Genomic DNA, 17,762 nt, shown 5'->3' with positions numbered 1-17,762 from the left:
ACCACTATTACAATGCTACCACCTTCTACCACTATTACAACTGCTACCACCTTCTACCACTATTACAATGCTACCACCTTCTACCGCTATTGCAACTGCTACCACCATCACTACCACCTTCTACCACTATTACAATGCTACCACCTTCTACCACTATTACAACTACCACCATCACTACCACCTTCTGCTACCACCACCTTCTACCACTATCTGCTACCACCTTCTACCACTATTACAACTGCTACCACCATTGCTACCACCTGCTACCACCATCACTACCACCTTCTACCACTATTACAATGCTACCACCTTCTACCACTATTACAACTGCTACCACCATCGCTACCGCTTTCTACCACAATTACAACTGCTACCACCATCACTACCACCTTCTACCGCTATTGCAACTGCTACCACCATCACTACCACCTTCTACCACTATTACAATGCTACCACCTTCTACCACTATTACAACTACTACCACCATCACTACCACCTTCTGCCACTATTACAATGCTACCACCTTCTACCACTATTACAACTGCTACCACCATTACTACCACCTTCTACCACTATTACAACTGCTACCACCATCACTACCATCTTCTACCACTATTACAACTGCTACCACCATCACTACCAACTTCTACCACTATTACAACTGTTACCACCATCACTACCACCTTCTACCACTATTACAATGCTACCACCTTCTACCTCTATTACAACTGCTACCACCATCACTACCACCTTCTACCACTATTACAATGCTACCACCTTCTACCACTATTACAACTGCTACCACCATCACTACCACCTTCTACCACTATTACAATGCTACCATCTTTTACCACTATTACAACTGCTACCACCATCACTCCCACCTTCTACCACTATTACAACTGCTACCACCATCACTACCACCTTCTACCACTATTACAACTGCTACCACCTTCTATCACTATTACAATGCTACCACCTTCTACCACTATTACAACTGCTACCACCTTCTACCACTATTACAATTCTACCACCTTCTACCACTATTACAACTGCTACCACCTTCTACCACTATTACAATGCTACCACCTTCTACCACTATTACAACTGCTACCACCATCACTACCACCTTCTACCACTATTACAACTGCTACCACCTTCTACCACTATTACAACTGCTACCACCATCACTACCACCTTCTACCACTATTACAATGCTACCACCTTCTACCACTATTACAACTGCTTCCACCATCGCTACCACCTTCTACCACCATTACAACTGCTACCACCATCACTACCACCTTCTACCACTATTACAACTACCACTATCACTACCACCTTCTCCCACTATTACAACTGCTACCACCATCACTACCACCTTCTACCAATATTACAACTGCTACCACTTTCTACTACTATTACAACTGCTACCACCATCACTACCACCTTCTACCACTATTACAATGCTACCACCTTCTACCACTATTACAACTGCTACCACCATCACTACCACCTTCTACCATTATTACAATGCTACCATCTTTTACCACTATTACAACTGCTACCACCATCACTCCCACCTTCTACCACTATTACAACTGCTACCACCATCACTACCACCTTCTACCACTATTACAACTGCTACCATCATCACTACCACCTTCTACCGCTATTACAATGCTACCACCTTCTACCACTATTACAACTGCTACCACCATCACTACCAACTTCTACCACTATTACAACTGCTACCACCTTCTACCACTATTACAACTGCTACCACCTTCTAATACTATTACAATGCTACCACCTTCTACCACTATTACAACTGCTACCACCTTCTACCACTATTACAATGCTACCACCTTCTACCGCTATTACAACTGCTACCACCATCACTACCACCTTCTACCACTATTACAATGCTACCACCTTCTACCACTATTACAACTACCACCATCACTACCACCTTCTACCACTATTACAATGCTACCACCTTCTACCACTATTACAATGCTACCACCTTCTACCACTATTACAATGCTACCACCTTCTACCACTATTACAACTGCTACCACCTTGTACCACTATTACAACTGCTACCACCATCACTACCACCTTCTACCACTATTACAATGCTACCACCTTCTACCACTATTACAACTGCTACCACCATCGCTACCACCTTCTACCACAATTACAACTGCTACCACCATCACTACCACCTTCTACCACTATTACAACTGCTACCACCATCACTACCACCTTCTACCACTATTACAACTGCTACCACCTTCTACCACTATTACAACTGCTACCACCATCACTACCACCTTCTACCACTATTACAATGCTACCACCTTCTACCACTATTACAACTGCTACCACCACCACTACCACCTTCTACCACTATTACAACTGCTACCACCATCACTACCATCTTCTACCACTATTACAACTGCTACCACCATCACTACCAACTTCTAACACTATTACAACTGTTACCACCATCACTACCACCTTCTACCACTATTACAATGCTACCACCTTCTACCTCTATTACAACTGCTACCACCATCACTACCACCTTCTACCACTATTACAATGCTACCACCTTCTACCACTATTACAACTGCTACCACCATCACTCCCACCTTTTACCACTATTACAACTGCTACCACCATCACTACCACCTTCTACCACTATTACAACTGCTACCACCTTCTACCACTATTACAATGCTACCACCTTCTACCACTATTACAACTGCTACCACCTTCTACCACTATTACAATTCTACCACCTTCTACCACTATTACAACTGCTACCACCTTCTACCACTATTACAATGCTACCACCTTCTACCACTATTACAACTGCTACCACCATCACTACCACCTTCTACCACTATTACAACTGCTACCACCTTGTACCACTATTACAACTGCTACCACCATCACTACCACCTTCTACCACTATTACAATGCTACCACCTTCTACCACTATTACAACTGCTTCCACCATCGCTACCACCTTCTACCACCATTACAACTGCTACCACCATCACTACCACCTTCTACCACTATTACAACTACCACTATCACTACCACCTTCTACCACTATTACAACTGCTACCACCATCACTACCACCTTCTACCAATATTACAACTGCTACCACTTTCTACCACTATTACAACTGCTACCACCATCACTACCACCTTCTACCACTATTACAATGGTACCACCTTCTACCACTATTACAACTGCTACCACCATCACTACCACCTTCTACCATTATTACAATGCTACCATCTTTTACCACTATTACAACTGCTACCACCATCACTCCCACCTTCTTCCACTATTACAACTGCTACCACCATCACTACCACCTTCTACCGCTATTACAATGCTACCACCTTCTACCACTATTACAACTGCTACCACCTTCTTCCACTATTACAATGCTACCACCTTCTACCACTATTACAACTGCTACCACCATCACTACCACCTTCTACCACTATTACAATGCTTCCACCTTCTACCACTATTACAACTGCTACCACCATCACTACCACCTTCTACCACTATTACAATGCTACCACCTTCTACCGCTATTACAATGCTACCACCTTCTACCACTATTACAACTGCTACCACCATCACTACTACCTTCTACCACTATTACAACTGCTACCACCTTGTACCACTATTACAACTGCTACCACCATCACTACCACCTTCTACTACTATTACAATGCTACCACCTTCTACCACTATTACAACTAATACCACCATAGCTACCACCTTCTACCACTATTACAACTGCTACCACCATCACTACCACCTTCTACCACTATTACAACTGCTACCACCATCACTACCACCTTCTACCACTATTACAATGCTACCACCTTCTACCACTATTACAACTGCTACCACCATCGCTACCACCTTCTACCACTATTACAACTGCTACCACCATCACTACCACCTTCTACCACTATTACAACTGCTACCACCATCACTACCACCTACCACTATTACAATGCTACCACCTTCTACCACTATTACAACTGCTACCACCATCACTACCACCTTCTACCACTATTACAACTGCTACCACCATCACTACGATCTTCTATCACTATTACAACTGCTACCACCATCACTACCACCTTCTACCACTATTACAACTGCTACCACCATCACTACCACCTTCTACCAATATTACAACTGCTACCACTTTCTACCACTATTACAACTGCTACCACCATCACTACCACCTTCTACCACTATTACAACTGCTACCACCTTCTACCACTATTATAACTGCTACCACCATCACTACCACCTTCTACCACTATTACAATGCTACCACCTTCTACCACTATTACAACTGCTACCACCATCACTACCACCTTCTACCACTATTACAATGCTACCACCTTTTACCACTATTACAACTTCTACCACCATCACTACCACCTTCTACCACTATTACAACTGCTACCACCTTGTACCACTATTACAACTGCTACCACCATCACTACCACCTTCTACCACTATTACAATGCTACCACCTTCTACCACTTACAACTGCTACCACCATCACTACCACCTTCTACCACAATTACAACTGCTACCACCATCACTACCACCTTCTAACACTATTACAACTCCTACCACCATCACTACCACCTTCTACCACTTTTACAACTGCTACCACCTTCTACCACTATTACAACTGCTACCACCATCACTACCACCTTCTACCACTATTACAATGCTACCACCTTCTACCACTATTACAACTGCTACCACCATCACTACCACCTTCTACCACTATTACAACTGCTACCACCATCACTACCATCTTCTACCACTATTACAACTACCACTATCACTACCACCTTCTACCACTATTACAACTGCTACCACCATCACTACCACCTTCTACCAATATTACAACTGCTACCACTTTCTACCACTGTTACAACTGCTACCACCATCACTACCACCTTCTACCACTATTACAATGCTACCACCTTCTACCACTATTACAACTGCTACCACCATCACTACCACCTTCTACCACTATTACAATGCTACCATCTTTTACCAATATTACAACTGCTACCACCATCTCTCCCACCTTCTGCCACTATTACAACTGCTACCACCATCACTACCACCTTCTACGACTATTACAACTGCTACCACCATCACTACCACCTTCTACCACTATTACAATGCTACCACCTTCTACCACTATTACAACTGCTACCACCTTCTACCACTAATACAATTCTACCACCTTCTACCACTATTACAACTGCTACCACCTTCTACCACTATTACAATGCTACCACCTTCTACCACTATTACAACTGCTACCACTATCACTACCACCTTCTACCACTATTACAATGCTACCACCTTCTACCACTATTACAATGCTACCACCTTCTACCACTATTACAACTGCTACCACCATCACTACCACCTTCTACCACTATTACAACTGCTACCACCTTGTACCACTATTACAACTGCTACCACCATCACTACCACCTTCTACCACTATTACAATGCTACCACCTTCTACCACTATTACAACTGCTTCCACCATCGCTACCACCTTCTACCACCATTACAACTGCTACCACCATCACTACCACCTTCTACCACTATTACAACTGCTACCACCTTCTACCACTATTACAATGCTACCACCTTCTACCACTATTACAACTTCTACCACCTTCTACCACTAATACAATGCTACCACCTTCTACCACTATTACAACTGCTACCACCTTCTACCACTATTGCAACTGCTACCACCATCACTACCCCCTTCTACCACTATTACAATGCTACCACCTTCTACCACTATTACAACTGCTACCACCTTCTACCAGTATTACAATGCTACCACCTTCTACCACTATTACAACTGCTACCACCTTCTACCACTATTGCAACTGCTACCACCATCACTACCCCCTTCTACCACTATTACAACTGCTACCACCTTGTACCACTATTACAATGCTACCACCTTCTACCACTATTACAATGCTACCACCTTTTACCACTATTACAACTGCTACCACCATCACTCCCACCTTCTACCACTATTACAACTGCTACCACCATCACTACCACCTTCTACCACTATTACAACTGCTACCACCTTCTACCACTATTACAATGCTACCACCTTCTACCACTATTACAACTTCTACCACCTTCTACCACTAATACAATGCTACCACCTTCTACCACTATTACAACTGCTACCACCTTCTACCACTATTGCAACTGCTACCACCATCACTACCCCCTTCTACCACTATTACAATGCTACCACCTTCTACCACTATTACAACTGCTACCACCTTCTACCAGTATTACAATGCTACCACCTTCTACCACTATTACAACTGCTACCACCTTCTACCACTATTGCAACTGCTACCACCATCACTACCCCCTTCTACCACTATTACAACTGCTACCACCTTGTAGCACTATTACAATGCTACCACCTTCTACCACTATTACAACTGCTACCACCTTCTACCACTATTACAATGCTACCACCTTCTACCACTATTACAACTGCTACCACCATCACTACCACCTACCACTATTACAACTGCTACCACCTTGTACCACTATAACAACTGCTACCACCTTCTACCACTATTACAATGCTACCACCTTGTACCACTATTACAACTGCTACCACCATCACTACCACCTTCTACCACTATTACAATGCTACCACCTTCTACCACTATTACAACTGCTACCACCTTCTACCACTATTACAATGCTACCACCTTCTACCACTATTACAACTGCTACCACCATCACTACCACCTTCTACCACTATTACAATGCTACCACCTTCTACCACTATTACAACTGCTACCACCGTCACTACCACCTTCTACCACTATTACAATGCTACCACCTTCTACCACTATTACAACTGCTACCACCATCACTACCACCTTCTACCACTATTACAATGCTACCACCTTCTACCACTATTACAACTGCTACCACCGTCACTACCACCTTCTACCACTATTACAACTGCTACCACCATCACTACCACCTTCTACCACTATTACAATGCTACCACCTTCTACCACTATTACAACTGCTACCACCTTCTTCCACTATTACAATGCTACCACCTTCTACCACTATTACAACTGCTACCACCATCACTACCACCTTCTACCACTATTACAATGCTACCACCTTCTACCACTATTACAACTGCTACCACCTTCTACCACTATTACAATGCTACCACCTTCTACCACTATTACAACTGCTACCACCTTCTTCCACTATTACAATGCTACCACCTTCTACCACTATTACAACTGCTACCACCATCACTACCACCTTCTACCACTATTACAATGCTTCCACCTTCTACCACTATTACAACTGCTACCACCATCACTACCACCTTCTACCACTGTTACAATGCTACCACCTTCTACCGCTCTTACAATGCTACCACCTTCTACCACTATTACAACTGCTACCACCATCACTGCCACCTTCTACCACTATTACAACTGCTACCACCTTGTACCACTATTACAACTGCTACCACCATCACTACCACCTTCTACTACTATTACAATGCTACCACCTTCTACCACTATTACAACTGCTACCACCATCGCTACCACCTTCTACCACTATTACAACTGCTACTACCATCACTACCACCTTCTACCACTATTACAACTGCTACCACCATCACTACCACCTTCTACCACTATTACAGTGCTACCACCTTCTACCACTATTACAACTGCTACCACCATCGCTTCCACCTTCTACCACTATTACAACTGCTACCACCATCACTACAACCTTCTACCACTATTACAACTGCTACCACCATCACTACCACCTACCACTATTACAATGCTACCACCTGCTACCACTATTAGAACTGCTACCACCATCACTACCACCTTCTACCACTATTACAACTGCTACCACCATCACTACGATCTTCTATCACTATTACAACTGCTACCACCATCACTACCACCTTCTACCACTATTACAACTGCTACCACCATCACTACCACCTTCTACCAATATTACAACTGGCACCACTTTCTACCACTATTACAACTGCTACCACCATCACTACCACCTTCTACCACTATTACAATGCTACCACCTTCTACCACTATTACAACTGCTACTACCTTCTACCACTATTACAATGCTACCATCTTTTACCACTATTACAACTGCTACCACCATCACTCCCACCTTATACCACTATTACAACTGCTACCACCATCACTACCACATTCTACCACTATTACAACTGCTACCACCATCACTACCACCTTCTACCACTATTACAATGCTACCACCTTCTACCACTATTACAACTGCTACCACCTTCTACCACTAATACAATGCTACCACCTTCTACCACTATTACAACTGCTACCACCTTCTACCACTATTACAATGCTACCACCTTCTACCACTATTACAACTGCTACCACCATCACTACCACCGTCTACCACTATTACAATGCTACCACCTTCTACCACTATTACAACTGCTACCACCTTCTACCACTATTACAATGCTACCACCTTGTACCACTATTACAACTGCTACCACCATCACTACCACCTTCTACCACTATTACAACTGCTACCACCTTGTACCACTATTACAACTACCACCATCACTACCACCTTCTACCACTATTACAATGCTACCACCTTCTACCACTATTACAATGCTACCACCTTCTACCACTATTACAACTGCTTCCACCATCGCTACCACCTTCTACCACTATTACAACTGCTACCACCATCACTTCCACCTTCTACCACTATTACAACTGCTACCACCGTCACTACCACCTTCTACCACTATTACAACTGCTACCACCATCACTACCACCTTCTACCACTATTACAACTGCTACCACCTTCTACCACTATTACAACTGCTACCACCTTCTACCACTATTACAATGCTACCACCTTCTACCACTATTACAACTGCTACCACCATCACTACCACCTTCTACCACTATTACAATGCTACCACCTTCTACCACTATTACAACTGCTACCACCATCACTACCACCTTCTACCACTATTACAACTGCTACCACCATCACTACCGCTACCACCATCACTACCGCCTTCTACCACTATTACAACTGCATCCACCATCACTACCACCTTCTACCACTATTACAATGCTACCAGCTTCTACCACTATTACAACTGCTACCACCTTCTACCACTATTACAATGCTACCACCTTCTACCACTATTACAACTGCTACCACCTTCTACCACTATTACAATGCTACCACCTTCTACCACTATTAGAACTGCTACAACCATCACTACCACCTTCTACCACTATTACAATGCTACCACCTTCTACCACTATTACAATGCTACCACCTTCTACCACTATTACAATGCTACCACCTTCTACCACTATTACAACTGCTACCACCTTCTACGACTGTTACAATGCTACCACCTTCTACCACTATTACAACTGCTACCACCTTCCACCACTATTACAATGCTACAACCTTCTACCACTATTACAACTGCTACCTCCTTCTACCACTATTACAATGCTACCACCTTCTACCACTATTACAACTGCTACCACCATCACTAGCACCATCTACCACTATTACAACTGCTACCACCTTCTACCACTATTACAATGCTACCACCTTTTACCACTATTGCAACTGCTACCACCATCACTACCACCTTCTACCACTATTACAATGCTACCACCTTCTACCACTATTACAATGCTACCACCTTCTACCACTATTACAACTGCTACCACCATCACTACCACCTTCTACCACTATTACAACTGCTACCACCATCACTACCACCTTCTACCACTATTACAACTGCTACCACCATCACTACCACCTTCTACCACTATTACAACTGCTACCACCATCACTACCACCTTCTGCCACTATTACAACTGCTACCACCATCACTACCACCTTCTACCACTATTACAACTGCTACCACCATCACTACCACCTTATACCACTATTACAACTGCTACCACCTTCTACCACTATTACAATGCTACCACCTTCTACCACTATTACTACTGCTACCACCATCACTACCACCTTCTACAACTATTACCGTGCTACCACCTTCTACCACTATTACAACTGCTACCACTATCACTACCACCTTCTACCACTATTACAACTGCTACCACCATCAGTACCACCTTCTACCACTATTACAACTGCTACCACCATCACTACCACCTTCTACCGCTATTACAAATCTACCACCTTCTACCACTATTACAACTGCTACCACCATCACTACCACCTTCTACCACAGTTACAACTGCTACCACCATCACTACCACCTTCTACCACTATTATAACTGCTACCACCATCACTTCCACCTTCTACCACTATTACAACTGCTACCACCATCACTACCACCTTCTACCACTATTACAACTGCTACCACCATCACTACCACCTTCTACCACTATTACAACTGCTACCACCTTCTACCACTATTACAAGTGCTACCACCTTCTACCACTATTACAATGGTACCACCTTCTACCACTATTACAACTGCTACCACCTTCTACCACTATTACAATGCTACCACCTTCTACCACTATTACAACTGCTACCACCATCACTACCACCTTCTACCACTATTACAATGGTACCACCTTCTATCACTATTACAACTGCTACCACCTTCTACCACTATTACAATGCTACCACCTTCTACCACTATTACAACTGCTACCACCTTCTACCACTATTACAACTGCTACCACCTTCTACCACTATTACAACTGCTACCACCTTCTACCACTATTACAACTGCTGCCACCATCACTACCACCTTCTACCACTATTACAATGCTACCACCTTCTACCACTATTGCAACTGCTACCACCATCACTACCACCTTCTACCACTATTACAACTGCTAGAACCATCACTACCACCTTCTACCACTATTACAACTGCTACCACCATCACTACCACCTTCTACCACTATTACAACTGCTACCACCATCACTACCACCTTCTACCACTATTACAACTGCTACCACCATCACTACCACCTTCTACCACTATTACAACTGCTACCACCATCACTACCACCTTCTACCACTATTACAATGCTTCTACCTTCTACCACTATTACTACTGCTACCTCCATCACTACCACCTTCTACAACTATTACAATGCTACCACCTTCTACCACTATTACAACTGCTATCACCATCACTACCACCTTCTACTACTATTACAACTGCTACCACCTTGTACCACTATTACAACTGCTACCACCATCACTACCACCTCTACCACTATTACAACTGCTACCACCATCACTACCACCTTCTACCACTATTACAATGCTACCACCTTCTACCACTATTACAACTGCTACCACCATCACTACCACCTACCACTATTACAACTGCTAGAACCATCACTACCACCTTCTACCACTATTACAACTGCTACCACCATCACTACCACCTTCTACCACTATTACAACTGCTACCATCATCACTACCACCTTCTACCACTATTACAACTGCTACCACCATCACTACCACCTTCTACCACTATTACAACTGCTACCACCATCACTACCACCTTCTACCACTATTACAACTGCTACCACCATCACTACCACCTTCTACCACTATTACAATGCTTCTACCTTCTACCACTATTACTACTGCTACCTCCATCACTACCACCTTCTACAACTATTACAATGCTACCACCTTCTACCACTATTACAACTGCTATCACCATCACTACCACCTTCTACTACTATTACAACTGCTACCACCTTGTACCACTATTACAACTGCTACCACCATCACTACCACCTCTACCACTATTACAACTGCTACCACCATCACTACCACCTTCTACCACTATTACAATGCTACCACCTTCTACCACTATTACAACTGCTACCACCATCACTACCACCTACCACTATTACAACTGCTAGAACCATCACTACCACCTTCTACCACTATTACAACTGCTACCACCATCACTACCACCTTCTACCACTATTACAACTGCTACCACCATCACTACCACCTTCTACCACTATTACAATGCTACCACCTTCTACCACTATTACAACTGCTACCACCATCACTACCACCTTCTACCACTATTACAATGCTACCACCTTCTACCACTTACAACTGCTACCACCTTCTACCACTGTTACAACTGCTACCACCATCACTACCACCTTCTACCACTATTACAACTGCTGCCACCATCACTACCACCTTCTACCACTATTACAATGCTACCACCTTCTACCACTATTACAATGCTACCACCTTCTACCACTATTACTACTGCTATCTCCATCACTACCACCTTCTACAACTATTACAATGCTACCACCTTCTACCACTATTACAACTGCTATCACCATCACTACCACCTTCTACCACTATTACAACTTCTACCACCTTGTACCACTATTACAACTGCTACCACCATCACTACCACCTTCTACCACTGTTACAACTGCTACCACCATCACTACCACCTTCTACCACTATTACAATGCTACCACCTTCTACCACTATTACAACTGCTACCACCATCACTACCACCTTCTACCACTATTACAACTGCTAGAGCCATCACTACCACCTTCTACCACTATTACAACTGCTACCACCATCACTACCACCTTCTACCACTATTACAACTGCTACCACCATCACTACCACCTTCTACCACTATTACAACTGCTACCACCATCACTACCACCTTCTACCACTATTACAATGCTACCACGTTCTACCACTGTTACAACTGCTACCACCATCACTACCACCTTCTACCACTATTACAATGCTACCACCTTCTACCATTATTACAACTGCTACGACCTTCTACCACTATTACAACTGCTACCACCATCACTACCACCTTCTACCACCATTACAATGCTACCACCTTCTACCACTATTACAATGCTACCACCTTCTACCACTATTATTACTGCTACCACCATCACTACCACCTTCTACCACTATTACAATGCTACCACCTTCTACCACTATTACAACTGCTACCACCACCACTACCACCTTCTACCACTATTACAACTGCTACCACCTTCTACCACTATTACAATGCTACCACCTTCTACCACTATTACAACTGCTACCACCTTCTACCACTATTACAATGCTACCACTTTCTACCACTATTACAATGCTACCACCTTCTACCACTATTACAATGCTACCACCTTCTACCACTATTACAATGCTACCACCTTCTACCACTATTACAATGCTACCACCTTCTACCACTATTACAACTGCTACCACCATCACTACCACCTTCTACCACTATTACAATGCTACCATCTTCTGTAATAAAGTTGGTAGAATTACCTACAATATGTAAAGTAAAAGGAGACAAGTGCAACTAATGTGACATTTATAGTGGCAACGTTTCGCTCTCCACTGATCGCTGTTTCAAATACAATTAAACAAAACAACGGCAGCTTCACCATCTCCGAAGTCTTAGCAAGAATCCTCCTGAAAACAGTAAACCCTGCCATCACATAGTCTCTCCTTTTATACTACACAAAGCACATTACAGAGAGTGAACACTGAAACAAGCTGCCTCTTTCCAGTCTATATTTGTCCAACCTATTTTTATGTTACCCAAGTAATAGCTTTTATATCCTTTTACTCATGTACGAATTAATTGCTCTACCATATTGTATTACTTTTATCACTACCACTACTACTACTACCACTACCACTACCACTAGTGAACATCGAAATGGTACCTCACTAGTATTGCACCTCACTCTGAGCCTTTATATACCCTCTGTGTCTGTGTATTGTTTGTAATGGCTTGATAAAGCTCCTGGAGAGCGAAACGTTGCCACAATAAATGTCACATTAGTTGCACTTGTGTCCTTTTACTCTACCATCTTCTACTACTATTACAACTGCTACCACCTTCTACCACTATTACAATGCTACCACCTTCTACCACTATTACAACTGCTACCACCATCACTACCACCTTCTACCACTATTACAATGCTACCACCTTCTACCACTATTACAACTGCTACCACCATCACTACCACCCTCTACTACCATCACCCACTATCACAACTGCTTCCACTCTACCACCACCACCACCTTCATATTTTTCTACAATCTTTTTCTTAAATTATATGTGTTTCTCGCATTCTTCACCACAGGGCTGGCACTAGAAGCTTTCTTTGGAGCCATGGTGACTTATTTAGCGGTTGCAAACGCTAAAACGAATGGAATATTATGAAATGTATCGTATGAACTCGTGGGATCATCCTCACTGATAAACAACGGCACACTGGCTGGGAATGGAGTGTGAGGCGGCTTGGGGCTGTGTGTACCTGTCTTAGGCGAACTACTATTCGCGAGTCTGTCTACGATTAGCAAGCCCATGTTTTTACGAAAATATCACTACGATTTCCGAAAAATACGACTCTCGAGCCCTACGATTATCGAGGGACCACTGTGTAACATAAATAACGTAAAAACGTGACAAAGATGCCCAAATTAATAAAAACTAACATTACATACAATGGTACCCCGAGTTTCGAACTTAATTTGTTCCAGAAGGCTGTTCTGGAACGAATTTGTTCCCATAAGAAATAATGTAAATTAGGTTAATCCATTTCAGACTCCCAAAAATACACATACAAAAGCACTAACAATAATAAACTTACATAATTGTTTGAATTAGAGGGGTTCAGAACTCTGGGTACCGCTGTAGAGAGGTATTGAAGGGTGGAGAGGGATAAAAAAAAAAGTGACCGCAACTGTTACAGAAAACGTTATGCGCTGTGTGCCGGAAGGGTAACTACAGATCACTCTTCTCCTATGCAAAGACTGAAAAAAGTGAGATTTTTTTTTTTTTTTTTTTTCAAAAAAAAAAAAAATACTAAGTATGTAATCGGCTGTGCATGCATTTCCTGGAATATCTTGGAAGTAAGTCAATGACCTATTTCACGTTGTATTACCATTAATAATAAATGGATTGAAAAGAATTTCTCAGCAAACATTAAACTGAATGTTTTAATTTTGGGGGGTGACGAATTCGTTTACCGACGGGGTTTTAAGCCCCTAACTCCATCATTAAGTGAGGAGAGGCTGTAATGTATACTAGAGCTGATATTCTCTATTCTGTTTATTTCAATATATAGTACACTACTGTATAAATATTTAAAAATATACCAGAAATGTTATAAATGGCACAAAGGTGACATTAAAACAATATCAAAGATGGTTGGCACAAACTCACTACCATTATAGTATGCTCCTCACTTAGCGATGAATTCATTTAATGATGTGGTCTCAGGAATGGAACTCCATTGTTATGTGTGAAGAGGCTGTATTAACAAAAGATAAAAAAAATGACAAAAGGAAATTTGAATTATCTAAAAAATTTTTCTAACAGAAATGAGGATGACATATTGATTGGCGAATGCAAAGTTGGTCCACGGAACTGGCGTAAAATGATTATGAAGCTTCCTCGGCGCATAGCCTGCCAGATACGAAGCAGGTACCACACAATCCAAGTCTGGCAGACACTCACCAATAGTAATATGGTAAGAAAGAATTTATGAAGAAAAATAATTTTTTAGTTTCAGGACATAATCCAGATCAGCTACTGGTACAGGAGATGCCTTTCCTTTCCGTAGATGACACCTGATTATCTCCCATTCTTCCAGGTGCTATATAACTCCTACTAGTTTAGTATTTGCTTTGAATATAATAGATGTAGTGCTAACAATAACAGAGATAATTGTGGATGTTATGAATGAAAAGAAACTAGATGTCCTGGCTCTAAGTGAAACAAAGCTGAAGGGGGTTGGAGAGTTTCATTGGGGAGAAATATGTAAATGGAATTAGGTCAGGGGTTTCTAATAGTTAGAGCTAAGGAAGGAGTAACTGTTCATAATAGTAAGCAAGTAATGGTAAATTAGAAAATAAAAAATAAAGATTTAGTTAAAAATTATTGTAGTACAATTATGATGATGTAGAAGTGAGGCAAAGACTTGAATATAAAACCAAAATAAAGAAAATATCACACTTAACTCTCTGAATTAGCACCTTAACCCCCTTGACTGTTTCGGTCGTATATATACGTCTTACAAGCCACCGTGTTTGATGTATATATCCTCAAATTCTAGCAGCTTCAAATCAAGCAGGAGAAAGCTGGTAGGCCCACATGTGAGAGAATGGGTCTGTGTGGTCAGTGTGCACCATATAAAAAAAGTCCTGGAGCACGCAGTGCATAATGAGAAAAAAAAAACTCAATCTTTTTTCTTTTTAATTAAAATGCCAAATTTGTGGTCTATTTTCGTATAGTATTTATGGTTGTATTCTCGTTTTCTTGGTCTCATTTAATAGAATGGAAAACTTATTATAGAAATAGAGGTGATTTTGATTGGTTTTACTATAAAAAGAACCTGGAAATGGACCTCAAAGTAGGGGAAATGTTTGATTTTTGCCGATGTTCAAAAGTAAACAAATGATGTTATTGTCCAATAAATATCCAACTAGCCATTCTAATATGCAGTCATGAATGGGTTGACATTATTTGTACAGTTATTACAGTATTGCAGTAGTCTGCATAACAGTAAATCTATTTTTTTGTTTGAATAAAAATTCAAAGTAGAAAGCAAGAGTAATATCAGACGGGCCTGGAGATGTGACTGATGAACAAACAAAATGTTATTTTAGAGCCAGGAATGTCTGCATTGTTCATTCTGGACCTCATTTTGAAATTGTCACATTTATTAATTTTCGTGAAATTGGCCAAATTGCAAATTTCTGACCACATTATTGGGTAGTTGAAATCAGTAAATGGGCAGTTTCTTGTACTCAGTCGATAGAACAAATGGTGTTCTAAAGAAATAGCTATGAGTTTGGTCGACTGGAACAATGGAATTAGCTGAAAATAGAGTTCAAAGTGGGCGAAATTGCCGATTTGTAAATATCACCGAGATCACTAACTTTGTGAGAGCGTAATTCTGTCAGTTTTCCATCAAATTTTTATCTTTTGGTGTCATTACAATCAGGAAAGGATTCTCTATCATTTCATAGAATTTTTTTTTTTTTTTTTTTTTTTTTTTTTTTTTTGCGACACCAGGAGACACCTCAGGATTGGGGGTTGCGACAGTCAAGGGGTTAATTAGCACTTTCAATTTTCTACCTTTACACACCCTTCCAAACTCTTCCACTAACCTTTGCAACTTTTCTTTAGAGTCTCCCAAAAGCATAGTATCATCATCAAAAAATAACTGTCAACTTCCATTTTGTATTTGCTTCCCCATAATTTAATCCCACCCCTCTCCCCAATGCCGTAGCATTTACTTCTTTTACAACCCCATCTATAAATATGTTAAACAGCCATGGTGATATTACACATCCCTGTCTAAGACCTACTTTTACTGGGAAGTAATCTCACTCTCCTACACACCTTAACCTGAGCCTCACTATCCTCATAAAACCTCTTGTGAAACCTACCACATTACTCCCCTATCCACTCTATCATATGCCTTTTCTAAATAAATAAATGCAATGAAAAC

The 17,762-nt window shown here is 41.7% G+C and overlaps 1 protein-coding gene across 5 annotated transcripts in view; it reads left to right on the top strand.

The window, feature by feature from the left end:
• The window catches only part of LOC128698717 (uncharacterized), a 300,712-nt gene that overhangs the window by 141,161 nt on the left and 141,789 nt on the right, over positions 1–17,762 (top strand). For all 5 annotated transcript variants that reach the window (XM_070097720.1, XM_070097721.1, XM_070097719.1 and 2 more), the window contains exon 13: positions 15,626–15,776. In XM_070097720.1, the coding sequence (XP_069953821.1) occupies positions 15,626–15,776 (151 nt within the window). The remainder of the gene's footprint in view (positions 1–15,625; positions 15,777–17,762) is intronic.

Source organism: Cherax quadricarinatus, chromosome 59 (assembly GCF_038502225.1).
Source record: "Cherax quadricarinatus isolate ZL_2023a chromosome 59, ASM3850222v1, whole genome shotgun sequence".
Lineage (NCBI taxonomy): Eukaryota > Metazoa > Arthropoda > Malacostraca > Decapoda > Parastacidae > Cherax > Cherax quadricarinatus.
The sequence above is the reverse complement of the archived record's forward strand: the minus strand, read 5'-3'. Positions and strand labels throughout refer to the sequence as shown.